This window comes from Tachyglossus aculeatus, chromosome 5 (assembly GCF_015852505.1).
Source record: "Tachyglossus aculeatus isolate mTacAcu1 chromosome 5, mTacAcu1.pri, whole genome shotgun sequence".
NCBI lineage: Eukaryota > Metazoa > Chordata > Mammalia > Monotremata > Tachyglossidae > Tachyglossus > Tachyglossus aculeatus.
The window spans coordinates 14,848,543-14,876,419 of record NC_052070.1 but is presented as its reverse complement, the minus strand read 5'-3'; the positions used below and the strand labels follow the sequence as shown (position 1 = coordinate 14,876,419).

General features: G+C 42.8%; 1 protein-coding gene across 5 annotated transcripts in view; it reads left to right on the top strand.

Moving 5' to 3' along the window:
* The window catches only part of EPB41L3 (erythrocyte membrane protein band 4.1 like 3), a 208,919-nt gene that overhangs the window by 171,517 nt on the left and 9,525 nt on the right, over positions 1-27,877 (top strand). Inside the window, exons 12-17 of one of the 5 annotated variants that reach the window (XM_038747543.1) lie at positions 148-371; positions 6,432-6,998; positions 12,617-12,670; positions 14,782-14,817; positions 15,566-15,757; positions 27,003-27,734. In XM_038747543.1, the coding sequence (XP_038603471.1) occupies positions 148-371; positions 6,432-6,998; positions 12,617-12,670; positions 14,782-14,817; positions 15,566-15,757; positions 27,003-27,734 (1,805 nt within the window). The remainder of the gene's footprint in view (positions 1-147; positions 372-6,431; positions 6,999-12,616; positions 12,671-14,781; positions 14,818-15,565; positions 15,758-27,002; positions 27,735-27,877) is intronic. The other 4 variants (XM_038747548.1, XM_038747546.1, XM_038747547.1 and 1 more) reach the window with 4 other exon arrangements.

The window sequence follows — 27,877 nt, the reverse complement described above, 5'->3', positions numbered from 1 at the left end:
TGCCAGCTTTCTCAAAGACAGGGGGGGTGGGGAGGAATGCTTTTTCAGGGTTGGACTCGGTAATACTGTTAACCTACCTTCCGACTTTGTGCCGAGTTAACGGTTTCAGATTTTGTTTTATTTTTTTTAATTGTATTTTGCTTTTAGCATCAGTGAATGAAAACCATGAAATGTACATGAAGGATTCTATGTCTGCTACAGAGGTTGGTACGGGGGTGTACACCACAACAAAGGGCATCTCTCAAACCAACTTGATCACCACTGTGACGCCGGAGAAAAAGGCGGAGGAAGAGCGAGACGAGGAAGCGGACAAGAGGAAAAAGGGAGAAGAGGAAGCCGCCCCAGTCCCGGCAGTTCGGCCTGAGGCAAAGGTATAATTTTAAGGCTTCCTGTGCAGTTGGCTTCATGTCCTGGGAGCAGCCGAGTTGTTATTAGATGGAATGTGCACAAAACGTTTGAGACACCGGCAGACAGTTGATATTGGTCCTGTTCTTCCGGCCAACCGGGGATTTGTTTTAGACAGTTCCCGTTTCCTACCTCTTTGCTTTCATAACCATTTTCGTTTTGTTGGGGAAAGATTTGTTGGGGGGAGGGAAGCAGGCGTTTGTGGGAGGGGATTACTTGTTCATTAACAACTGAGGAGCCCTCAAAGACTTTCAACAGCTGCCCTGGGTCGAAAAAGCATCTTTGTAGGGTAGAACAATTAATTCTGGATTTGGATATCATTCAGCTTCAGAAGGAATGAATCTTTCCGCTCTCTTCACTTTGTTTCTGGCCCCATTCTCCTCCCACATATCATCAGCTCACATTTTTCCTCATTAGTTATCGAGGCACAGCATTTGGTGGGTTTTCCCTTCAAAAGTCTGCTTAGTAGTGATAGCCTGGGTTTCTCAGCCACCTTTTTCCATGAAACTTAGAAATCCTAGACACCTAATGTGTCGTATCTCCAGGTATCGGAGTAGGGAGCAAAATAGAACCATACTCCCATTCATAGAGAAGGAAATTGAGTCCAGGGAGTGATTTGCCCCCCTAAAAAAATTGCTCTCAGAGCATTGAATGAGAGCCGGGTCTCCAAGCATTTACTTTAGTTTATCCCAATTTTGTACTTTTAACTGAAGCACTTCTGTTGTTCTTTCAAGTTTTCAGCACTAGAATCTGGATTTCTACCGCTGAAATTCCCCCTTGTGAATTTACTTCAAGTTATCTGATTTGTTTTTGAGTGATAATGAAATAAACAAGCCAAAGAAGCTGAGTAAACACTGAGCCTCACATGGTAGCCAGAGAAGAACAGCTGTATAATGCTCAGCCCATTTAATAAATGCCATCGTCAACATAATTAATGAACACTAATGATACGCCCGCCCTTGTACCAATTATGCAGTTGGGGGACAAGGCACCGAAATTCCTTTTGAATCCTGGTCCCATATGCAACCAACTTAAAGCATCACCATAACTGAGCACATCTAGTTGGTTGTCCCCTGTGACTTATTAGCACAAAATCATCAGTTAACAAATAATACATTTTTTAAAAAAGTTACACATACATACGTAACTGGGAATTATGTCCCAGATGTTTAGCTCACTCCTTGACTTTCATTATAAGGTTCCTCCTTGGCGTTCTGAAGCAGTAGTTAGCGCGATAGTTCTTTTGATTTGAATCAAGCTTGGCAGTAAAGGAGGCCAGGATATGGTGATCGAAGATGAGCTGTATGAAAGGTAAATGAGGGTTCTGAGATTCGGTCCATGGCAAGCATGGGCAGTTGCCAAGACCAATATCTAATGCCCATATGAATGGGGGAGAGACATTTGGTTGGCCCTTGAAAATAGAGTTATGATTTTGAGGTTTGGCTTTTCTTTTTTCAGGGGCTGGGGGCTATTTTGAGAAGTAGATGAATTTAATTTCTTTAAATTGTGTGCTTTAATTACTAAAAATGACTGGATTAGTTTCCTTTTGGGGATTTAGATAAACTGAGATAGGTGGCAGTAAGTTAACATACATTTTTTTAGTACTTGCCTTTTTAATGAGGTGGGGCAGGGAGCATGTCTTCCAATTCTATTATAATGTACTCTCTCAAGTGCTTAGTGCAGTGCTCTGCACACAGTAAGCACTCAGTAAATTGTTTGATGCTGCTTATGGGAAGTGTACTTGGTTGTGATGCTGCAGGCCTGCATTCTAGTCGTGACTGCCACTGGCCAGCTGCCAAAACCTCTCTAAATCTCAGGTTCCTCATCTGAAAAATGGGGAAAATAGTTTCTACCTCACTGGGCTATTGAGGACCAAAAATTACATACTTTTCTTTATAAAAGCACTGTTCATATCGATTACTACTAATTACTACTACTCTAAATGTGAATATAAACGCTGCTATTTAAAAAAAAATATGTTTACCTGCGCACAGAGACCTTACTGTAATTGTTGATTAAACGAAGCCAATCTCTCAGGAAGACAGTAATTGAGAGGTGTTCCTCTCTGCCTACGTATTCTAAAGAAGCTCACATTTTTTATTGTTCATTTAAAAAAAGACAAATTAAAAAACCTTTTAGAAATATTTACATGAGCCCAGGCTGATCAAATGGTCTCTGTATCTCAGTGCAGGTTTCATTATCAAATCAATTTCAGTGGGATGAGACACAAAATGAAAACTTCTATCTTTGGCACCCACGACCTTAAAAGGTTGTTTTTCCCCCTAGTATCTTGCCATTAACTTTAAAACAGGGTTTCAGAAATTATTTTATTTGGAAATAAAATTCAGAGAAAGTTCATTTTTTTAAGAATGAAATTTTAAAGATTAGAAATTTTGAAATTTAAATTAATTAAAGTTGACAAGTACTAAGTTAGATGCTGTAACTCAATGACCTGTTATTGTTGCACATGCTAAAATAAATTTTTTTTCTTGGTCCCAACCTTCGAATTTCATGTCGCTAGTTGTCCGAAGACGTTCTCTGGCAACATTAGCTGTCCAATGAGAGTGATTGCATTTCTACGAATTAATGATGGAATTCTCAGAAAACCAGTCATTTCAGATGAGGCCCCATCGAAACTCAAATGATCCTATTCGTTGTGAGCCCTGTTTGCAGCTTAGCGGATCCTTCTGAAATAAAATTCTGCTTTGAAAAGAGTCTCCAGGGTCACCTTCGTAAATAGGATTTTTGCCCACTCGCAGAATAAGTTAGCGGAACAGCAAAAACCTTCCAACAGATTCCTAAATGAATGTCCGATGGTGGGTTTAAGGAGAGGGAGGGGTTCACCCAACCACCCCACACCCACAGCCACTGGCACCCATCAAGAAGCCATATTTTCACCTTCGATCCCGGAGTAGACCCAAAGATGAAGACTCCAAGCCCTTAGGTTTGGTGTCCCTCCAGAGACTTCTTGTATTAGATAGTCCAAGCTCCCGAAACCTCTCTGCCATCTAAAACCCTAATGGAAGTCTCCTGGGTCATAGGTCACACTGGCCCACATCTTAATAGAAAGAGGCCAGTTTGCACATGGGTGGCAGTTTACAGAAAAGATCAACTTGTGTGAGCTCCGTGTGTTCAGTTGAGATCGTTGTACCAAAACTGTAATACGAATGTTGTCATTCTCATTTTTGAAGCGGTTAAAAAACTATTTTGCATTGGATTAAAATGTAAATTCTCCTTGGCCTGTTTTTATTGTGGTGGATCACACATTTGATGCTTGATCTGAATTCATTAGGACGCAGGGTTGTTCAGTCATGAGATTGGTGTGCACAGCTATGCCAGAGAAAGATACTTGAAAAATTTAGGAGACATTTAGAGTGAGCACTCATGTTAAAAATGGAGGAATGAAAAAAATACCTTCCAAGTACTTTTCTTATGAAAAAAGCGAGGATGTTATAACATCCACGAGAGGGTGGAGGTAGGGGAGAATCTTGTTTACCAATTCTGTTTTAGGATACTCTCCCAAGGTCTCAGTACAGTGCTCTGCATCCAAAAGTACTCAAGAAATACCACTGATTCAGTAAATCATTCCTGTTTATTGAACACAGTGCTGTGTGCAGAGCACTGTACTGAGCTCTTGGGAGAGTACAACATAACAGAGTTGGTAGACGTATTCCCTGCCCACAACAAGCTTACACTCTAGGGAGAGAGACAACATAAAAGAGTTGGTAGATGGTATTCCCTGCCCACAACAAGCTTACACTCTAGGGAGAGACAGACATTAAGTTTTAAACATTTATTGATAAATGCATATGTGCTGTGGGACTGAGGGAGGTGTGAAAAAGGGAAGCGAATCCAAGATGCAGAAGGGAGTGGGAGAGAGGATTGATTGAGGGAAGAGGAGCTCCATTTAAGAACGGAAAAATCGAGCCTCGGAGACGTTCCACATCACGCCAGGAGGGCACAGTTATTTAGTGGTAGGGTGGAACTAAAGCATAGAAAGCAAATATGGTGTAGCAAATAGAGCACAGGCCTGGCATCAGAAGGTCATATATTCTAATCCCGGCTCTGCCACTTTTGTGTTGTGTGGCCTTGGGCAAGTCACTTCACTTCTTTGTGCCTCAGTTTCCTCATTTGTAAAATAGTGATGAAGACCGTGAGCCCTATACGGGACAGGGACTTTGTCCAGCCCAATTTGCTGGACAGTATTCACCATAGGACTTCGTCCAGTGCCTGGCACGTAGTAAGCAATTAACAAATACCATAATTATCCAGTGCTTAGTACAGTTCCCCAGTGCTTAGTACAGTGCCTGGCACATAGAAAGTGCTCAACAAATAACCATAATAGTAAAAATAATAACCACCAACATCCCAGTAAAGTGGTGCCTGGTTTGGGGGAAAGAGTGGAAAGAGGCCAGAGAGCTGGACTCTCTTAGTTCTTTCTCTACCACTGATCTGCTCTGTAACCTTGGGGAAATTGCAACCTCTCTGGGTTTCCGATTTTTTTTATCTGTAAAATGGGGATGCTAATATACCTTCCCCACTGTACTTCACAGGGATGTTACACGGACAAAATATAATACTGAAATCGGTCTGCTAACTGTTCTATTATACTCTTCCAAACACTTAATACAGTGCTCTGCACATAGTAAGTGCCCAGTAAATACCATTGATTGATGTGAGAGGGCTTCAAGATGAGGCCCCAGTCTTGAGCCAGACAGCGTTCATCCCTTTGAACACTGCTTCATTCCATTTTTTTGGGCTCAGAGCTAAGTTGAAAAACTTGCCTTCTACCTGCTAACTAAAATCAGCTTCATTCGGTTTCTCGGTGCTTCACCCCACAAGGAGCACAGAAGAAGCTTCCCCAATACCCACCTTGTACAAGACTCACATTTTCATATAACCGATCGATGACAACGCAAGCTGTTTTCTCAGCTTTATTCCTTGAAAACCCATAGCATTTTAGTACCCATTCAAATTTAGACATATGCAACTACAAAGAAAGCGTAAGCTTTATAAAAAATAAAAATGCTGGTGTACAAGCACTTACTGTGTGCCAGGCACTGTGCTAAGCACTGGGGTGGATACAGGCAAATTGAGTTGGACACACCAAGGCTCTCTGTTTGAGAGTGTTGTGGACGGGGCTGTTATTGGAAGCCAAAAAAAATTGATGACAATTTTGTTAGCAAACCATAAGTAGATTTATTTTCAGCAGTTATCTAGGCGTTAGAAAAAAGGGAGTTAAATTGCTGAAGAATCAGATCCCACTTACTCATCTGACAGAAGTGAGTGAGGCCAGAAACCTTAAGATTTAGAAATTTTCTTGTACTGATTTACCTATCAATTCTGTAAGCTCCTTGTGGACAGGGATCACCTGTACCAACTCTGTGCTATTGTACATTCTCAAGCCCTTAGCACAGTGCTCTGAACACAGTAATCGCTCAATCTATACTACTGATTGATTGATTGAAGTGCCACTGATGAGGTAAAAACATTGCCTTTTCACCACCTCAGATGGGGTTCATTTTCATTTTTCATTCACCTGGAAATTTGTAGAATTGTCTTTTCGGGGAAGCCAGCAGAAGGTTATTGAAAGTCTTACTGTGTCAACATCATTAGAGACTGAATTGTTCAAATTTTCCAAAACCAAAAGGCTCCACAGGGACACTCTTGTCCATTTTTGGAAACCCCTGCTGTACGTCTTTTGGACCAAACTATTTGATGTGGAATCCACAGGATCCAGAGTTGCCAATGAACAAGCTCCTCCATTATAAAAACAAAACAAAGATTGCCTGTGCATTTTGACCAGCAGCCTTTATTTTACTAACTTGTAACCCTTAGCCATCTATAACGACTTCCGCATGCAGCTTGAATGTTTCTTTAGCGCCGTGAACAATAATCTGCGGGCTAAAATTCTTGTTTTATAATATATTCTACACAAGAGAAACTTCACTAATTACGGTTTTCTTTTTGTCCTTTTGCACCTTGTTTGCTGCTGTCTCTCTCCCTGTCTCCCTCTCTCTCATCAGTCACCCTGGCTTGAACCCGAATCATTTCACTCCTCTCCTCGCTCGCATAACGGTTCTCCCGCACCTTCAGCAGAGCTCCGTAGGAGATGTAAGGAGAATGCTCCAAAACTCTTAGCTTGTGAGCCATCCACAGACACCGTGCCCAGCCACGGTGAGGGGGATTTGCCACCCCCCACCAGGAAAGGGAACGTGTATTCGGGGGACCAAGATGTGGCTTTTAGCTACAAGCAAAAAGCGAGCAACCACGGGACGCTGTTCTCCTTCTCCTTGCAACTCCCCGAGTCTTTCCCATCTCTTCTAGATGACGATGGGTATCTCTCTTTCCCCAACCTTTCCGAAACCAGCTTCCTCCCCACCAGCCTGCAGCATTACCTTCCCATCCGATCGCCATCGCTCGTGCCCTGTTTCCTCTTCATCTTTTTCTTCCTGCTGTCCGCCTCTTTCTCAGTGCCCTGTGCCCTCACTCTCTCGTTCCCTCTGGCTTTGTGCCTCTGCTACCTGGAGCCCAAGGCGGCCTCCTTGAGCGCATCACTTGACAATGACGTGAATGACAGTTCAGAGGAAGAGGTGTGTACCTCGGCCTAAAGCACACTGCCCTTCAGCGCTTCAGTCCGAAATGGCCACTGCCATAGCGGTTCCCCTTTCAGAGCCTCATTTATCGTCTGTGCTGCTAATGTTAGAGGGTGTGTGTGGATGTGTGTGTGTGTGTGTGTTTTGGGGGTGCCGCCCGGACCCCGGGATTAGGCACAACACCGCTGTCCTGCAACAGTCGGGTTCGGCCCTGCCAGGCATACCCCGAACCGGACGTTGGCCCTGAAGCAGCTCAGTAGGTAGAAACATCGAGCCGGTCTCTGGTGGTAGGATCCTCGGCCGAACCTTCTCATGAGGCAGCTAAACAGGGAAGATCAGTGACGTAGGTGGCGGGTGTAAAATAAGATTGGAGAACCGTCATTCCGGTTGGTGTGTTTTTTTGTTGTTGTTTTTAACTGCATTTGGCCCACTTTGCTAGCATTCGCTTGGCCGGTTCTGTCAGTCCCGACCTAACACGGTTGAAATGCGTCGGTTCTCTCAGAGGTAGCGAGGTGAAGAATCATCTTCCTGACACCGTCTTCACGCCCCGCTGCACCCAGAGACCGTTTGGCCGGGAGGCAGAGACCTAGATGGGGATGCGAAATCGGCCAAGTGGTAGCTTTTTGCCCCCCACCCCGACCCCCGTGAAGTTTGTGTCTTTTACGAATCCCAACTGAGCATGCCCCAGACTCCCCTCTGCCATTCCATCATCCTGAACGCCTTTTCCAGAAGCTTCAGAGTGTTAAGCAGACACGTCTATAGCAGTGGGGGAAATGGACCCGAGCTTCCAGACCTGTCACTCTGAGATTCCAGTCGCTGCCTGCCCCTCCACCTACTCGCCCCTGGCCCTCGCCGCTGCCCTCTGATCAGAGGCTGAGGGCAAGACAGAAGCCACCCAGTCCATGCCCGGCTGCTGGAGCCGCTGCCCAGGACTCCCTTCCACCGACAGACACCCAAACACCCAACTGCATCCTCTCCTGGGGCTTCACGGCAGGCAGGGAATAGACAGAGAAGCGCAAAGGTCACCAGCCTGGGTTCCAGCCACTCTCATTCGGCACCCTTCCCTCCCCTAGTTCCAGAGTCCCCCCTCACACAGAGCACGTGAAGCCTTTTGTAAGATCCAAAAGGCCTAAGCCCACTAGAGATTGCTATTATACATTATATGAAGACAAAGAATGCAGGAAAGAAGAGAATGAAAGTCTATATACCGACGTAGGGCTGATACCTGTAGCATGGGTGTTGAGAAGGAAAAAAAAATCCGTCATGTGGGGATTTTGTCCTTATAAATATAGTTCCTGACCCTTCATTTCTAGAAAAAGAGCAAAATGTAAGTGTTCTGGGGAAGATTTCTAATAGGAATTTGCACTCCTCTTTATGAAATGTCACAGGCCATAATAAAAAAAATTGTTTTCAACATGGTTGAGAATCAAAAATGAGTGAAATAAGAATTTTAGGGAGAAGGACCCCATTTTCAACTTATTGAATAAACTCCCTTACTTTGACAGAAAATTTCCTTTAATTGGTGCCTATTGCTAGTCTTGGTCTTGGCAATGGCGATAGCATGAACTTGGCCCAGGGGTAGACTGAATAGCAAATAGTAACGGTCATACTAAAGCAGCAGGCAGATTATACTTTATTAGTCTACTTTCATCTGCAGCATCATTTCTCTTTGCAGTATATTTGAGAACCAAAGTTAATAAGTACAAACATAGTGATTGGTAAAATGGCCTCCTGGTTTTATGCGTTGGTCAGATTTTTTTTTTCCCTCAGGTTATTTGTTAAGTGCTTACTATGGGCCAGGCACTGTACTGAGCGTTGGGGTAGATACAAATTAATCAGTTGCCTTTAGAACCTTTGCCTTGGTATGGCAAATTACACAGATCTTGTGCCTAATCCGGGGGTACATTTTGTTGTATATAGTGCATGGAAATTCATGTGAAACTTTGGCATGTCTGCATTACATGGGCAAAACAAATCACAGCAGTTATTGTCACTAGCAAGAGAACACATGCGTGAAGGTTTCCAGTATATTACTGCCTCTGAATCTCAAATGTCTGAACCTACCAATTAGCCCTAGCAGCTGCACAGTCTTCTTAAACCCTTATTCTTGGGCAGGGAAGCCTGCTTTGATGAATCTCTTAAGATTCCATTCAGCTCTCCTCAGGAACACCAAATCTGTATCGGATTATTAGGTCTGCATTCGGGAACCTGAACTTGGTTCTGTTTGTCAGCAGGTCTGTGAATTCTGATTTCCCACTGAGTTATGAAACGTTGGATTTCAGATGTGAAGTGTATTTAGAAAAAATACTCAGATGCAGAGCATTCATCTTCACAGCCCAGCTCAGCTCAGGGTTCAGTGAATGCAAGTAAATTCTAGCTGGGCTAGCTCACATCTCGAGGACCCATACGTCTTCCAGTTTTATATTCTTCAAACCTCTCAATTGTTGCTTTCCTGATATTTCTCTTTTAGTTAGTATTACCTAAATCTACTCAACTCCAGCTCCCTCACTTTAAATAGTAACTGTCTAATGCCACTGATCATGAAAAGTCTTTGGTCTCTCTTCCCTTTATTAAACCCCCAGTATTTATTTTTCATCTGGAATTTTTTCAGGCCCTAATAGTCTCTCATAAACATGTAAAGTAATATCTCTCTCTCTCTCTCTCTATCTCTCTCTCTCCTCTCTCTCCTCCTCCCCCGCCGAAGAGGTCAAGTTTTCATCTTGCTCCTCTGGAGCTAATCCAAGTAAAAGGAGTTGATCTAATCAAGGGAGCTGTGTCCTTAGATCAGCTTGAGGGAAAGAGAAAGATAATGAGAATTTCATCTTCCCTTTTTAACCAGCCTTCCATGGACTGGGCCCTGAGGGAGAGGGGAGAAGGGGTGTCAAACGGATGAAATACATGAAAAGATTAAATGATCAGCTGTTAAGGTTTAACACTTATTTAATGTGCCAACATGGTGTCATGTGATTGACATCTAAATATTACATTACGATTATTCACTGGAGGTTGTCCCGGAGAAGCAATGCAGCCAAACTGAAAGAGCACAGGACTGGGAATCAAGAATACTGGGTTCTAACCCTGGATCTGGCACTTCCCTGATGGGTGATCTTGGGCCATTCACTTAAATTTCCTGTGCCTCAGTTTCTTCATCTGTCAAGTGGGAATAAAATAGCAGTGGTCCTCCTGTCATAGGTACAATACAATTGTATCTAATTATTACATAGTCCCAGCTCTACCACTTGTCTGCTCTGTGACCTTGGGCAGGTCACTTAACTTCTCTGTGCCTGAGTTACCTCATTACCAAACACTGTGGTAAGCCTGGCACATAGTGAGCACTTATCAAATATAATTTTAAAAACAATCAGACTAAATCCATGTCCTGCATGGGATATGGAAGCAGCTTAGAGAAGCAGCGTGCCTCAGGGGAAAGAGCATGGGTTTTGGAGTCAGAGGTCCTGGGTTCGAATCCTGGGTCCACCCATTGTCAGCTGTGTGACTTTGGGCAAGTCACTTAACTTCTCTGTGCCTCAGTTCCCTTATCTGCAAAATGGGGATTAAGACTGTGAGCCCCTTGTGGGACAACCTGATCACCTTGTAACCTCCCCAGGGCTTAGAACAGTGCTTTTGCACATAGTAAGCACTTAATAAATGCCATTATTACTATTATCATTATTATATGGAAGGCAGGGCCAACTCTTACCCTTCCCCCCACCTGAAAAAATGTTAGAGGTGAAAACTGAACCCCCATTGACCTAAGAAAAAGTCAAACACAGGACTCATACACAGTCCAAATCCAACAGTAGTGTCTCTTTTCTCCATTGGTTTGTTGTGGTAGGAGAATTCAAACTGGAGGATGCTTCCTTAAGTGCCAGATTTCCCAGCATGGGTTTTTGTTTTAGTTTTCTAGACTTTCTCTGTGTCAGGCACTGTTCTAAGCGCTGAGGTAGATACAAGTTAATCAGACCGGTTTCATTCATTCATTGTCGTATTTATTGAGCACTTACTGTGTGCAGAGCACTGTACTAAGTGCTTGGGAGAGTCTTATCTTATGCTGTCGAGTCGTCTCTGACCCATAGCAAGACCATGGACACATCTTTTCCAGAACGCTCCCAATACAACAATAAACAGACACGTTCCCTGCCCACAATGAGCATACAGTCTAGAGAAGAGGAACGGATCTGATTAGGCTCACACTCAAATAGGAGGGAGATCAGGTATTTAATCTCCATTTTGCAGTTGAGGAAATTGAGACAGAGAAGCTGAGACTTGCCCAAGGTTAAAAAGCAGTCAAGTGGCAGAGCTGAAGTCAGAACTCAGGTCGTCTGGCTCCCAGGCCTCAGCTTTATCAATCAATCAATCAATCGTATTTATTGAGCGCTTACTGTGTGCAGAGCACTGTACTAAGCGCTTGGGAAGTACAAGTTGGCAACATATAGAGACAGTCCCTACCCAACAGTGGGCTCCGTTAGGACTCGCTCCTGCTTCTGAACCCTAGATTGAGGGAAACATCTTCCATATTGTTGGTGCGGGTGTTAGTAATAATGAGGATAACTGTATTTGTGATCGCTTACTATGTGCTGAGCACTGTGCTAAGCACTGGGTCAGACCCGATCCTTGTCTCACATAGGGTTCACAGTCTGAATGGGAGAGAGAACAGGCAGGTACTGGGTTAGCATATGATCCTTAAGGGACATGTGAGGGTAATCCTTTATTGACTTAAAAGCCCCTGGCCCCATTAATTTGAAAAGCTTATCCAAATTTTATTGGTTTAATTAATGACCCTTTTGATGCTGATCGGAGCCCATCTGGAGCTTGTATACATTCTAATCCTGCTCCATAAAACCTAGATCCACTGTCAGCTGCGTAATGCTGTGCTTTGTTTTATGTGTATCCAACAGATGTCATTTTTTGGCTTTAAGTGTACAATATTTATTGGAATGCCTTGTTAAAGACCTTACTGTTACGCATACCCTTGTGTAAATTTTGGGAGATGTTTAAACAAATGTACATATTTTAGGAACATATCCAAAGTAAATTTACCCTAAAAACAGAATAAAGTTATTTTCACAAATACCTGCACAGTGACTAGTTGTTTGTGTATCTGCTTTATTTGAACTCGGTAATGCAGGCAGCCTGATGATCCATAAGTGGGAGAAGATGATAAAATCTGTATAAATGAGGGGCTGAAAGTGAAGTGACATCTCAAAAAATTCCATCACGAAGGTTTCCACCTTCCAAACGTGATCCAAACTAGATCTTGTAAAAATACAAGAGTCCTATTTGTGTTCGATGAATGAAAACATTCAGTAGATTTTTCAAAGATTTAGTGGAAAAAAATCCACTTGCCTTACGATGAAAACTCCAATAAATGGTTGTTTTCAGATGTTTTGGTTTAGCTGATAAAATTGCTACAGTAAAGCATCATACTGTGTGTGCCTTGAGTCTTCCTCTGAGTCTGATCTGTTGATTAAACCAAGTCTCAGTTTGGCTTCTGCTTTCACTTTAACCCGCATACTGTTTGATGATGGTGCTATGGCGTGCCTTGACTAACAAGATGGATTTATCTTTTTTCCTGCCTCCCCCGATGGAACCTGATTCCTTGTATGATCCCACAGACGGACAGCGAGCAGACGGACACTGCAGCAGATGGTGAAACCACTGCCACTGAGGTAGGTAGGGTTACTAGGGGGAATAGTTCCATGCGTTTGGATGTGACCGTGATTTTCTTGGTTGCAGATTCTTCCTGGGAGAGCTTGTTTGCCCCTCGATTTCCATAGTCAAAGGAGCTGGAGACATTATCCTTCGGAGATTAATGTTCAGAACTCTGTCGTCTGAATTCCCCCCCCTCCCTCTAGGTCATATTGGGAAACTCTATCTTAAAGTTGGGCTTTATCAAGGAGGTAGTGTTGGTTGTTTCAACAGGCCAGTTTACAAAGATCTCTTTTCCCTCCCATTCTATTTCCAAGGAATTTCTTTAGAGTAGATTTAGATGTGTGTGTGTGTGTGTGTGTGTGTGTGTGTGTGTGTGTGTGTGAGAGAGAGAGAGAGAGAGAGAGAATCTCAGATGTTGGCACTAAAAAGCAAAAGAAAATGCAGAACTCTGGAAGTGGAAACCCTTTAGTTCAGACACGCTTCATCCAGAAATTAATAGGTATCCATACAGCTGATACCCTGTTGTGAGGCCCCTGGACTTTGGAAATGTGTTTATCCCTTTCTTGAAGGTAACTGAGGGAGAAATGACACCACTTTCCTCAAGATCATTATCTGTGGAGATAAGAAAGTTGTTCTAACTTCTGTCCCCGCAGACTGCAGTAAAAGGTCATTTCTGTGGCAACTACCTTATTGGAAATGACTGTAAACTCTTTGTGAGCAAAGAATGTGTCCTCCAATTTTGTTGTATTGTGTTCTCCCAGGTGCTTAATACAGTGATGTGTACACTGAGTGCTCAATAAATACCACTGCGTGATTGATTTAAAAAAAAAACCCCTCAATTTAGCCTTCATCATAGGTCCCAATTTTTCAACCTTTTAAAAACCATTTTTAGTTAATCTTCCTTGTGTTCCCTCAAAGTCAAGCGCCAGAGAGCAATCTGAGGTCCAGATAGACCTACCCAACCCCAAATGGGAAGGAAAATGGTCATTGGTGCATCTCAAGGCCTTTTAAAATTTCCGGACTCAGTGAAACCTGTCATTTATCAATACCGCTGTGCAAACATCCCCATGGTCTCCGCCCTATATGTATGGGAATGTTTGAATCAAATACAATTGATTGAAGACCAATTATGTCATAGCCTGTAATTTCATTCAGTGATGTGTTTTTCCTCTTTAAGTATATTACCCAGTGAATGAACTTCTTGTTGATTCTCAACCACTTCATCATCATAAGTGGTATTTATTGAGCATTATACAATGTGCAGAGCACTGTACTAAGCACTTGCGAGAAAGCAACCCCTTCTTGCCTATAGTCTGACCATTTTTAAATTTACTGTGGGCTCTTTGTGGGCAGGGACCATGTCCTACCAATTCTTTTGTATTATATGCTCCCATTTCATGTGTGCCCTGCCCACAGTAAGCACTCAGTAAATGCCATTGACTGATAACACCACTGGTTTGGAGACAGACAAGACCCAGATTCCCAGTCAAGATGGAAATTTAAAATGGTTCAGGGTTCAGAACTGACACTTCAACAACACCAGTCAGTTGAAATTGAAGTATCATTGATTACCCTTGAATACCACTCTCAGCAGTAGCTTTTATTGAGTGCCCACTAATCACAGAAAACTGTACTTGGCACTTGGAAGCACTGTGGAAATTGTTGTCCTTGCCTTTGAGGAACTCACGCTCCAATATATAGGTCAAGAGCTTGAAGTAGAAGAAACTTTTCTGCCATCAACTTTTCTCATGTTTATTGAGCATTTACTGTGTAGAGTCCTGTACTAAGTACTTGGAAAATGATGATAATAATAATAACTATTGTATTTTCTAAATGCTTCCCATGTGCCAAGCACTGTTGTAGGCGCTGGGTACAACAGGTAATCAGGTTGGACACAGACCCTGTCCACCTGGGGCTTACAGTCTTAATGCCCATTTTCCAGATGAAGGAACTGAGGCACAGAGAAGTTAAGTGACTTGCCCAAGATCACACTGCAGACAAGCGGCTGAGTCAGGATTAGAACCCAGATCCTCTGAATTCCAGGCCTGGGGTCGTTCCACTAGGCCAGGCAGCTCGCCTTTGAATAACGTGTAAGGATTTCTCTTTCCATTTTTCTCGGTGCACGCAGTCGGATCAGGAGGAAGATGCCGAACTCAAGGCCCAGGTAGAGATTGGGAAAGCGCTTCTGTCGTACGAGATAGAGTGTGTCTGGGGATGTGCGAGCCTCCCCGCATGCCAGGAGCCTGGGGATACTGTCAGTAACGCAAACAAGAATGGCATCCGTTTGCCTTTGGCGGTCATGCCCCTTACCTGTCCCTTTTCTTCTCCCCTTTTTTCAGAATAGGCTGATTAAGCGAATAAAGGGTGAAAATGTGTATGTCAAACATAGTAATCTTATGTTAGAGGTTGGTATTGGTATATACCGATGCTTGTTTGTGTGTGTTCCTTTCTTCTTGGTAGACCTGTGCACCCTCCCCGCGATGCATGTGATGTGTTCTCCCACTCGCTCACCGATGAGTTGGTCTCTTTCACTGGCTGTGACCTTACCTACTCTGTCGTAGAACTAGATGGCTCTCTTTGTGTGTGTGTGTGTTTGTGTGTGTGTGTGTGTGTGTGTGTGTTTGAACTCTTGGATTGTTTGCGATTTATACCATTTACAGCCTACCTAGTCAGCCTACTTTAATTTTGATGTTCACTGTAACTTTTGTTTTTCCATTTCTCTGGAACGCTTCCGTTTTCACCAGAGTGTTGTGGCCATGTGCCTTGAGCCCCGATTCCCCTCCCTCCCCCAGCCCTCGGTGCTACTTGGTTGTTTTATTTACTAACCGGATCGTCCTTCTAACAGGCAAGCGGAGGCAGGGAGACCGAGGTACCCCATATTTTTGCCCTGTTCCTTTGCTTCTTCCACGCAGGAGCTAGAGAAGAACCAGGAAGACCTGGTGAAGCATCAGACCAATATAAGCGAGTTGAAGCGCACCTTCTTAGAAACCTCCACGGACACCGCGGTCACTAACGAGTGGGAGAAGAGGCTTTCTACATCTCCCGTGCGACTTGCCGCAAGACAGGAGGACGCACCCATGATTGAGCCACTTGTGCCTGAGGAGGTAAGTGGTGTCCAGACTTACAGCTGGAAGTGGCTCCTGCTGATTGTCTCGGGCCCTCCAGCCAGATCGTGGGAGCAATAGGATTTGAGAAGGGGTGCAGCATTGGGTTATAGAACTGCTCTCACCTGAAATAGTATGGGCAGAGAGTGTGTCTGCCAACTCTTTTGTCTTGGATTCTCCCAAGCGTTTAGTACAGTGCTCTGCATATAGTAAACTCTCAGTACATTCGATTGATTGATAGTACTCCATCGAGCAGTCAATGGTTTTTATTGAGCATTTCGATGTGCCGAGCACTGTATTCAGCATTTGCACACAGTAATTTCTCAATAAGTACGATTGACTGACTGACTTGCGAGAGTCCAAAAGAGTAAATAATAATAATGATAGTACCTGTGGTACTTGTTAAGCACTTATTGATGCCAAGCACTGTACTAGATAGAAGATGTAATCTGTCAGACACATCGCACACATGGGGCGCACAGTCTAAGTAGGAGGGCGTAATCCCCTTTTTATAAGTGAGGAAACTGAGGTACAGAGAAGTTAAGTGACTTGCTTAAGGCCCCACAGCAGACAAATGGCAAAGCCAGAGCTGGGATCTAGGTTCTCCCACTCCCATGCCCATGCTCTTTCAACTAGGCTACACTGCTTCCTAGTGTTGCCATGATCCCTGCCTTCAAGGAGCTTACAATGTATCAATCAAGCTTTGGTGGTATTTACTGAGCGTTTACTTCGTGCAGTGCACTCTACCAAGCCCTTTGGAAGAATGTAATAGAATAGAGTCGGTAGACACATTCCCTTCCACCAAGTAGTCAGAGTAATGACAATAAATAATAATAATAATAATAATGGGTGTGGTATTTGTTAAGCATTTACTATGTGCCAGGCACTGTACTAAGTGCTGGGGTGGATACAAGCAAATTGGGTGGGATATAGTTCCTGTTCCACGTGGGACTAAAAGTCTCCAATCCCCATTTGACAGATGAGGTGACTAAGGCAGAGAGAAGCCAAGGCCACACAGCAGACAAATAGCAGAGCCAGGATTGGAACCCATGTCCTTCTGACTCTCAGACCTGTGCTCTATCCACTATATCATGCTCCTCCCCCCAATAGTATTTAGTGAAATCCCACTTGGAGCAATGCATTGTACTAAGCCCTCAGCCATCACAGAACTAGCAAATGACAGATTTTCTGCCAACAAGGGGTTTGCACTCTAATCGCATGGATTGAAGTGCACAGGCCCACAAAGTTGACTTTTGAAGAAAAATATTCCTTTCAAGGTGATGGGGTGGTAATGCCGACCCAACTCATCACATGGAGGCATTTCTCCTACAACACTAGCAGTATTTCTGCACACCCCCACCCAGCATTTGCACTGTTTCCTAGTGGAAAGAGCACAAACCTGGGAGGCTGAAGGTCCAGGCTTCTATTCCCAATTCTGCCACTGGTCTGCTGTGTGGCCTTGGGCAGCTCACTGAACTTCTCTAGGCCTCAGTAACCTCATCTGTAAAAGGGGGATCAAGACTGTGAGCTCCATGCGGGGCAGGGACTGTGCCCAACCTGACAATCTTGTATCCACCCCAGCACTTAGTACAGTACCTGGCAAATAGTAGGGGCTTAACAAACGCCATTTGTAAAAAAAATGGGTTGAAAGCAGTTGTGCTCTCCCTTTCAGAGAGTAGGACATGGCCTTGGGGTCGAGGCGAAATGCAACGAAGTGGGGTCACCGTGGGGCGCAGCAAGGACTGAGAGATCTTTTCTCCCAACCTTTGCCAGTCTGCCACTCCAAAATAAAACCAGAAGAAAATACCGTTTGTCTGTGGCTAACAGGCTTTCTCCCCTTTTCACCACCCACTGTGACAGACTTTCATTTAGAAAACAGTTGATTGCCAACTTTGACAATCAAGGTTTATCGGAGAATCTCCCCATTGGAAAGGAGGGAAAAGCACCTTTCCCTCAGCCCTATGCAATTCTTGCAGAACTGAAACAACTTTCCTTTGATGGTATGTTTAATATTCAGTCATTCATACATTCAGTCGTATTTATTGAGCACTTTACTGTGTTCAGAGTACTGTACTAAGCGCTTGGAAAGTACAGTACAGTAATAGAGACAATTCCTGCCACAACGGGTTCACAGTCTACAGTTAAGTAACACAGGGTTTTATTAAAGAGTCCTCGTATAATCATACTATGAGAATTTGTAACAACAAACGTCAGTTATGGTACTATAGTTGAACCATTTACTGCCCAATCCATTAATTCCCATTGAATCAGTTTTTTCTCCAACAGATTTCCCCATAATATGAGGGTCTTCCGGAGTTATAGTACAACTGTGACAGAGATCATTAATACCTCTCAGGATACCAGTTCGCACCGCCTAAAATCAGTTTCCAGTAAACAGTGAATTTGAAATACTTGCCATTGATTCCCCTTGCCACCTTAATGGAGACCGTTGGAGACCGATCAGGGTTTCCACTGGAGTCATGAAGAATTTGTGACAACAAATGCCAGTTATAGTGCTGTAATTGAACCATTTATCCCCCAATCCATCAATTCTCATTGAATCAGTGTTTTACCTAACATGATTTTCCATACAATGAATGTCTTCAGGTGTTATAGAGCAACTGTAACAGAGATCATTAGTACTTCTCAAGGAACCAATTTACGCTGTTCCAGTAAACAGTGAATTTGAAATTCTTGCTATTGGTTCCCTTTGCCATGTTAATGGAGACTGATCCGGGTATCATCATCATCATCAATCGTATTTATTGAGCGCTTACTATGTGCAGAGCACTTTACTAAGCGCTTGGGAAGTACAAATTGGCAACATATAGAGACAGTCCCTACCCAACAGTGGGCAGAGTCTTGGCAGAGCCCAGTTGGGTTATAACCAAATCACAGCCCCATCATGGTAAACAGGTTCCCCTATGCTTCCATTACATATTATTCAGTTCACAAAGTGTAAACCCACTTTATAACAGAAATTCCTATAACCCACTGTGTTGCAAAGAAATTACTGCCAACAGTCAGTGGCATTTATTGAGACTTACTGGGTGCAGAGCACTATACTAAACGCTTGGGAGAATTCCTTACTGTGTCAGTGAGGAACAGGGGTGTCCATCGTGTGGCCCACTTGACTGCAGAGCACGGTCCATTTGGGATGGTTAAGCAATTTTGTTTTTAGCTAATTAGCTAACACACTAGAACCATTAAACCAGTAAGGCCGAGTCAAGATTTGGATATTTCCTGACTCAATACAGTTAGCCTGTTAAATTTCAATATCTCATTGACAGGGCCAGAATTGCTCAAAGGTTTGTACTAAGCTGGTAACTGCCCGCTTTTGTAATACAAAGGATGATTAATCTTGTTTTTAAACTTTTTAACAATGGCTAAAAATCCATATTTTTGATTGGCTAATGGGCTATAGGTCCCCATTGTTATCAATAAAAAGAATATTTAGGCAATCTCCATATGTTTTGGCTTCCCTGGTCAGATGGCCCACTGTTGAAAGAACTTTGGATGTCCCTAGTGTAGGGTAAAATAACCAGGAAATTGAAATTAACTAATCAAAAGGTTGTACAGCATAGACTTATTTTGGTTTTTCTCTATGCCATCACCCAAAGTGTAGAAAAGACTGAAGAAGATTCTGGTGAAGGTTGGAGGAATTGTCTGTAAACGTATGCGATCCATGTGGACCATTTAATTCTTAAATGGTGTTTCTGGCAGTTTCCTGGTCTTTGGTGGTCTGGGAGTGAATCCTCAGAACTGTTTAGGTCTTGTGGGTTTCTCCAACTGAGGGCTTGTCTCTAATTCCAGAAGAAAGCCAAACTGTTCTCCCCAAGAACCCAGCCCAACCCTCCTTATCATTTTCACAGATGAAGATTGAGGTGCAGTCTTAAAACATACCACCCCGACTGTGAGAATGTGTCTGTACTTGCGTACAATCCCAAAATCAAGCCCACAAAATTACAGTGCATGATATGCCAAGGAATTTGAAATCCAGTTTGTTCATTTTGACTGTGATGGGATAGGTTCTATGGAAAAGTTAGTTTAATGCCCCATAAATTTATCAGGTCCCCAGTGAGCTTTTAACGTCCAACATTAAAGTGGTGGATGAGCTCTTCCAATTGATAGCTCCTCTGAAAGTGCATATTCTCAACCACCTGTTGATTGGTTGATCAAACAATCCATCGTATTTATCATAGCTAATTACTGCACTGTACTAAGCGCTTGGGAGAGTACAATAAAACAAGATTGCCCACTTGTCTGCTGTGTGAACTTAGGTAAGTTACTTCACTTCTGTGCACTTCTGTTAGCTCATCTGTAAAATGGGGATTAAGGCTGTGAGCCCCATGTGGGACAGGAACTGAGTCCAACCTGATTAGCTTGTATCTACCCCAGTGCTTTGTACAGTGCCTGGCACATACCGCCGAACAGATACCATAAAAAAAAAAGTTGGTAGAAACGTTCCCTGCCCACACTGGATTTTTTTTCTTCCTGGGATAGGGTGCTTAACAGGCACGGACAGCACATATCCGGAAACCGATTCAAATGGCCTTTTTTCAAAAGAAACTTGTTAATAGTATTTCACATGGAACATTTTTTCTCCTAGTGCTTCTGTGTTTTAACCACTTCCCGAGGGAAAGTTTATGGCAGTGTACTCATTTTGCATTCTGTAAAATTGAACAGATATGAATCAGTCACCCAGGAATGTACTGTCTGTTAGAAGTGGAAGACTTAGGGGAAGGAGTGATGAGATGGGATGAGAATTAAGAGGGTCTACTTCCCTGTTGGTCTCTAAGAATGAGATAACTGCGGGAGAGGCTTCTTCCATCCCTGTGAACCAGTGGCAGTGCCATTTGGAGACAGCCAGGCATCATCCTGATATGGGGAGCTGACATTATCTCACTGAACAGAATAGACTCTCCCTAATTATTTTCATATGAACTTTAATAAGATCCAAAGGGTTCATAAATCAGAGCAGTTTTCAACCATCAAAACTATTGATAGATATGCCCTCTGCTCTTGGGCGTTTTAGAAGTGAGGTCATTTTTTCCCTCCGTCCCTAAGCAAACAGAAGATACTAGTCTACAGACAAAGAGTTGAGAGAATTTCATTTTCTAGGGTGAAACCAATTTGCCAGTGCCCTCTCATGGTGGCCCATCTATCTTGGCTTTAATTAAAACAGTTGAATTCACTGAGCACTTACCGAGTGCAGACTACTGTACTAAGTGCTTGGGAGAATATAACAAATTCCTTGCCCACAATGAGCTCACAGTCTAGAGGATGACCTTATTAATTAATGTCTAATCATCCTAGTCTGTTCAATTGGAAGAGTCTTTCAGAGCCTCTAAAAATAGTCTATCATCAGTCTAGAAGTAACTTTTTTTTTTCCCGTGGTACTTGTTAAGCACTTATTATGTGCCAGGGACTATACCAAGTGCAGGAGTTGATACAAGCCAATCAGGTAGGACACATATGGGGCTCACATTATTAATCCCCATTTTATAGATGAGGGAACTGAGGCACGGAGAAGTTAACTGAGGTATACAAAGTCACACAGTAGACAAGTGGTGGAGCTGAGATTAGAACCTAGATCCTTTTGACTGTTAGACCTGTGCTGTGTCTGCCAGGCCACACTATTCCTCTTGACCACAGAGAAGTTATGTGAGCTCAGTCAATCCCTTTGACAACATCTGGGAGATGGCGCATTTCGGGAACAGAATTGCTCTTGCTTTTTACTCAGTGGTATTTATCGATCACTTACTATATGCAGAGCACTGTACAAAGTGCTAGCTCATTCATTCATTCATTCAATTGTATTTATTGAGCACTTACTGTGTGCAGAGCACTGTACTAAGCGCTTGGGAAGTACAAAGCAGCAACATATATTGACGGTCCCTACCCAACAACGGGCTCATGGTGTAGAAGCTCATTGTTGGCAGGGATCAGGTCTTCCAATTCTCTTATAAAGTACTCTGCCAAATGCTTGGAACTGTGCTCCATACACAGTATTCATTTAGTAAATACGATAGATGGATTAATTAACTGATTGATTGGGAAAGTACAGTAGCTCTCTGAAGGAACTTACATACTGTGACCATCATGGATGTTTTTGTTTTAACTCCTGCAACTGAATCTTATGAGCTCCATGCATTTGCACTAACCTGTAGATTGATCAGCAATTTAAGGACTGATAGGAAATGGAGATAAGTGTCCGTTTAGGTAAATGACCTCAGGTCTTCCAATTCTCTTATAAAGTACTCTGCCAAGTGGTGGGTACAGTGCCCCACACACAGTATTCATTTAGTAAATATGATAGATGGATTAATTAATTGATTGGGAAAGTACAGTAGCTCTCTGAAGGAGCTTACAGACTGTGACCATCATGGATGTTTTTGTTTTAACTCCTGCTGCTGAATCTTATGAACTCCATTTATTTGCACTAACCTGTGGATTGATGAGCAATTTAAGGACTGATAGGAAATGGAGATAAGTGTCTGTTTAGTAAAATGACCTCATAGGAATGAGGGTTTTGTTTTGAAGAACATTTAAAACCTTCACTCTCTTCAAATTGCACATTCAGGATTGCCCGGCTTCACGGTGGCATTGGAAAGGTTGGGTTTTCCCCCACTTGACCTCCATGAATTTCCAACTACTAGAGAAGCGAGGAGAAATGCTCCCACAAAACTGCCAGTTTCTGTTTTAAAATCTAGTTCTTCCTGCCCCCCCAATATTTACTCATGCATACTTGGGTGTTAGTACCTGTCCACGGTGGATTCGGTGACAACAAAGACGTGTTCCTTCCCGTTTCTCTTTGGTTTGATCAGTTCAGTATCGGGAAACAGACATTTTTGGTCCACCTTCTGCGTAGTCATGTGATTCAACCAAGTTCCTTCTATTTGGGCTCAAACAGTACAACAAAGGACAACTTTTTCGGTGGCAAATATTGCTGGAACTATTCAGCTACACATGGTGAACTTCACTGTCAGTGGTGTCTTCCTCAAATACAAAAGATAACTCTATATGTATCCGTAAATTCAGACTCTGCTCTAACTGGGTATTACCCTCTTTGCTGGGTTTTAAAAAGAATACAATTCAAAGTACTACTTGGCCACAAATCAATCAATCATATTTATTGAGCGCTTACTGTGTGCAGAGCACTGTACTAAGCGCTTGGGAAGTACAAGTTAGCAACATATAGAGACAGTCCCTACCCAACAGTGGGCTCACAGTCTAGAAGCCTGTGAAGCCTGTGAAGTCTGATGTAGAAATCTACATCAGATTATTTTATTTTATTTTATAGTATTTGTTAAGCGCTTACTATGTTCCAGGCACTGTACTAAGTACTGAGGCCTTACCGAAGAAGAAAAACAGACCATCTCTACACTTAGGGAGCTCATAATATCTTTCTCTAAGGTTTCTGTATTTATCTGAGAATTTACACTTGATCCTTGTGGTCCAGGCTGTAAAGAACTTAGATTACCAAAATTGTTATTTTCACCACATCATGGAAGACCATATTAGCCTCGTAATCCCAGGTTTTAATTTCTCTGTAAGCTTTTTGGACAGTTAAAAGAACATTTAAATTCCACTTTTTTTAGAACCATTGACCAGGCTGTACATAATGTGTCAGGGGAAATGGTCACTTTTGAAGTAGTTGAGCAGAAGAACACCTCTCATTCTTTCCCTCCAAAGTGTTTCCTCTCTGAGTTCTTGCACCTTTAATTGCCACTTCTGTAGCTCTTTCTGGGCAGTCATAAAGCGTGAAAGGAAATACAGTGCCTAGCGTTTGAAATGTCAAGTCGCTATTTACTGATCCGGTCGACATTGCCATCGATTGAAACAAAATAATAATTAAAGAGCAAATTATGAGTATTATTACTCCAGAGGATTCCAGGTGATTTTTTTTCCCAACCTCTGTTTCATTCTTGATGGATCCTCAAATTAATTCTGGGAAAAAACTCTGTATAGTTGATGGCCGTTTATAGCACAGTATAAGAATCATTTCCTAACTTTCCGTTTTTGACACTGTCTACTCCCTCTCCAACCCATTCCTCCTTTATTCAAACAAACCAAAGGAAAAAAAAAGATATATGAAAAATTTAGAATTTCGCAGTATGGAGATTCTACATTCATTGAGTCTCTGGTGGAAAAAAAGGTATTTTCTAAATGGAATCACGTAGGCAAACACCAGCCTCATCAAAGTAGAATTTAGTTTTCATTTTCCATTTCATTCTATAGCAAAAATGCCAAAAAAAGCAGGTAAGTGTGATTTTTTTTTTTTTTTGGCCAGGACCCTGGAGCAGGAAGCAAGTCTTTTTCTAAACACTGTGGCTACCAAAGTTTCCCTCCTGTCGTTTCTTTCACAGTTGTAATCCACCCTTAGAAGAGTGTTCAGCTGTGTGTGTCTGTGTTTCTGACATCCTAGACCTGCCTTTGCAGAATAATGATTTTAATTGAAACTTCTCTGTAGATGATCCATTGCAGTCATCGTAATGTATTTCCTTAATAATGCTGCGTTAATTCAGCGGGGCTTGATTGATGGCGGAAGCTCTTCATTCTTATTGGTTTTTCCATCACCCAGGGTTGCTAGTGTAGTGGCGTCTGGTTTCTGCTCATCAAATCATTTCCCAGAAAACTGCCCAAGCAACCCCTAGAGGATATTCCTGATGCATTTGATTTAAATCAGCACTGTTGTTTAGATAAATGCCACTCAATTCCTGCGTGGATGGGCTTCAAACTAAGGAACGGGCTATTGGAAAGGGATCTAGGATAATGGCATTTTAAAATCTAGCCTCCTATCATAATAATAATTATTGTGGTACTTGATAAGTGCTTACTATGTGTCAAACCCCGTTCTAAGCGCTGGGGTAGATACAAGCAAATGGAGCTGGACACAGTCCCCGTCCCCCAAGGGCTCACAGTCTTAATCTCCATTTTACAGAGGAGGGAACTGAGGCCCAGAGAAGTGAAGTGACTGGCCTAAGGTCACACAGCAGACATGTGGCAGAGCCAGGATTAGAACCCAGGTCCTTCTGACTGCCAGGCCCATTCTCTAGCCACTAAGCCCTGCTGATCCAAAGTGCCTACCAGCTTCTGGCTTAAGCCTCTTCCCTGCTGGGTCAGACCCTCCTCAGGATATCCATGGCACTCATAAAACTCTCTACAACTGCAAGCTCCTCAGTCTCAACTTCCTGCCTTCTGCTGGAACTTCAGGAGAATTTCAATCCATCGATCGTATTTATCGAGCTCTTACTCTGTGCAGAGCACTGTACTAAGCACTTAGGAGAGTACAGTATAACGCTATAACAGCCACATTCCTCATCTGTAAAATGGGGATTAAGACTGTGAGCCCCATATGGCACAGGAATTGTGTCCAACCTGATTCTCTCAGTGCTTATATCTATCCTACTTATTTTACTTTGTTAGTATGTTTGGTTTTGTTGTCTGTCTCCCCCTTTTAGACTGTGAGGCCACTGTTGGGTAGGGACTGTCTCTATATGTTGCCAACTTGTACTTCCCAAGCACTTAGTACAGTGCTCTGCACACAGTAAACGCTCAATAAATACGATTGATTGATTGATTAACAAATACCCTAATAATAATAAAATGGGGATTAAGACTGTGAGCCCCATATGGCACAGGGATTGTGTCCAACCTGATTCTCTCAGTGCTTATATCTATCCTACTTATTTTACTTTGTTAGTATGTTTGGTTTTGTTGTCTGTCTCCCCCTTTTAGACTGTGAGCCCACTGTTGGGTAGGGACTGTCTCTATATGTTGCCAACTTGTACTTCCCAAGCACTTAGTACAGTGCTCTGCACACAGTAAACGCTCAATAAATATGATTGACTGATTAACAAATACCCTAATAATAATAATGATAACATTCCCTATCCGCAACTGGTTTACAGTCTAGAAGGATATTAATATAAATCAATTGTGGTTATGTTCATAAGTGCTGTGGGTCTGAGCGTAGTTGAGGTAAGGAGGTGTATAAAGGGAGAAAATCGGGGCAACACAGAAGGGACTGGGAGAAGAGGAGATGAGGGTTTAGTCAGGGAAGACCTCTTGGAGGAGGCATGCCTTCAGTAAGGCTTTGAAGGTAGGGAGAGGAATTGTCTGTTGGATATGAAGAGGGAGGTTGTTCCAGGCCAGAGGCAACATGTGGGCGAAAGGCCGCCGATGAGCTGGATAGTTGAAAAGATATTGCAACCCTCCATTAAACAAAAACAAACTTGTCTTGTTTCAAGTCGTCTAAGCCCTTTGGAAAACGGAGACCCTAGCAAGACCCATAAGCAGAATATTTAAATAAAACCCAAGGACCTGAATTCACTCCACAAAGGCAAATAAATGCAGCTTTGGTCCTTTAATACCTTTGCTATATATTGAAACATTTTCTCATCTTTGAGGGAAAATTTACACACACTAGCTTGTTCCAAAAAAAATCACACTGAATGATGTTTTGTAAAAATATTTTCATAATCATCTCAGCCAAATGCTAAAGCTTGCAAGTAGTAAGCAATTTTGAATTGCAAAATAATCTGATATTAATCCCAAAATCAAGTCCTCCCTCCCATACTTTACTGCCAGGCATGCTGGAAATGAGGCTTTGCTTTATCACTAGTGATAACACCCAAAAGAAAATGTTTATACACAATTCATAATTTTTTTCAAAGCAGGGTTTATAACTGGAATGCTAAGATAATAATTTAAGATAATATATATATATATGTGTGTGTGTGTGTGTGTGTGCATATATGTATGTGTATATATACATAGACTGTGAGCCCGCTGTTGGGTAGGGACCTTCTGTATATGTTGCCAACTTGTACTTCCCAAGCGCTCAGTACAGTGCTGTGCACACAGTAAGCGCTCAATAAATACGATTGAATGAATACACATACGTATATATATACATATATGTACATATATATGTATTAATGTCTGTGTCCCGCTCTAGACTGTAAGCTCATTATGGGCAGGGAATGTGTCTGTTATATTGTTGTGTTGAACCCTCCCAAGAGCTTAGTATAGTGTCCTGCACACAGTAAGCGCTCAATAAATGCAACTGATTGATTGGTAATATTGCTGCCAGCAACATTGTTTGACTGTATATAATTTGTATAGTGATGAAGGTATTATCTCAAGTCATCATGGTTTTCTTAAAGGATTCATATTTGAGTGCTCCTAAATGAGAAGAGTGTTCAGACCTTCTAATTTAGCCTTTATATTTCAAATATAGGGCGCAGAGGATTGGGTTATTGTAGACAAAATACCCTCTGAGGTAGTTGGTGGTGAATCGAAAAGCATTGTGACTTACAAGGTGATGACCCTGAGCGGTAAAGCCGATGATATCTCAGCTGATCTATTCAAATCCGATGCCCTGGAAATGCAGAGCTTTGATGATTTGACGAGCGAAATGCGACTGAGAGAAGAGATTAAACAGAAAATGTACACTTTAGGCAAGTCCTACGATACCGTGTCCGGAAAAATTGTCACCATGACGGGCAAAGCTAAAGAGGGTGAAAAGACCATTCAGACGTCCTCCCAAGAAGCCCTCCAGAAGTTGGAACGAGGCAGGTATGAATCTGCTAAGACCACCCCGGTCATGGCGGAGTTTGAGATCCTGGAAGTCATCTCTGATGACAAGGCCAAGAGAGGAGCCGAGATCCAGAGCTCGAAAAGGAAATTGTCAGAATCACTGGCCACCATAAAAGAAGCGGAATCCCGGCTGCAGAGCCCAGAAGAGGAGAGCGCAAAGAAGGCTCAGAAGCTCGACCAGGATATGGAGTTCCGCAGCGGACTGGGTGCTGTCCACTTCACCAGGATGGAGCAGACGAAGGATGGCGAGTCCCTGAAAGAGGCGGCCTTCAGGCGGAAAGAGAAGGGCCCGTCTGAATGGAGATACTCCCGGGAGCCGTTCACCGTGGCCACTGCTCATTATGTAACAGAGTCGTCTGCCTCCCGAATCGTGGTAACCAGTGGCCTCGATTTGGACCGAGGTTTAAAGATTAAAGCATGACTTTTGAAGCGATACCCTGCCACACCCTAAATCTTTCCGTTTCTCTTGCTGCTTGGTTTTATGTTGACAGCAGCCAACCCGGCTTCTTTTTTTTT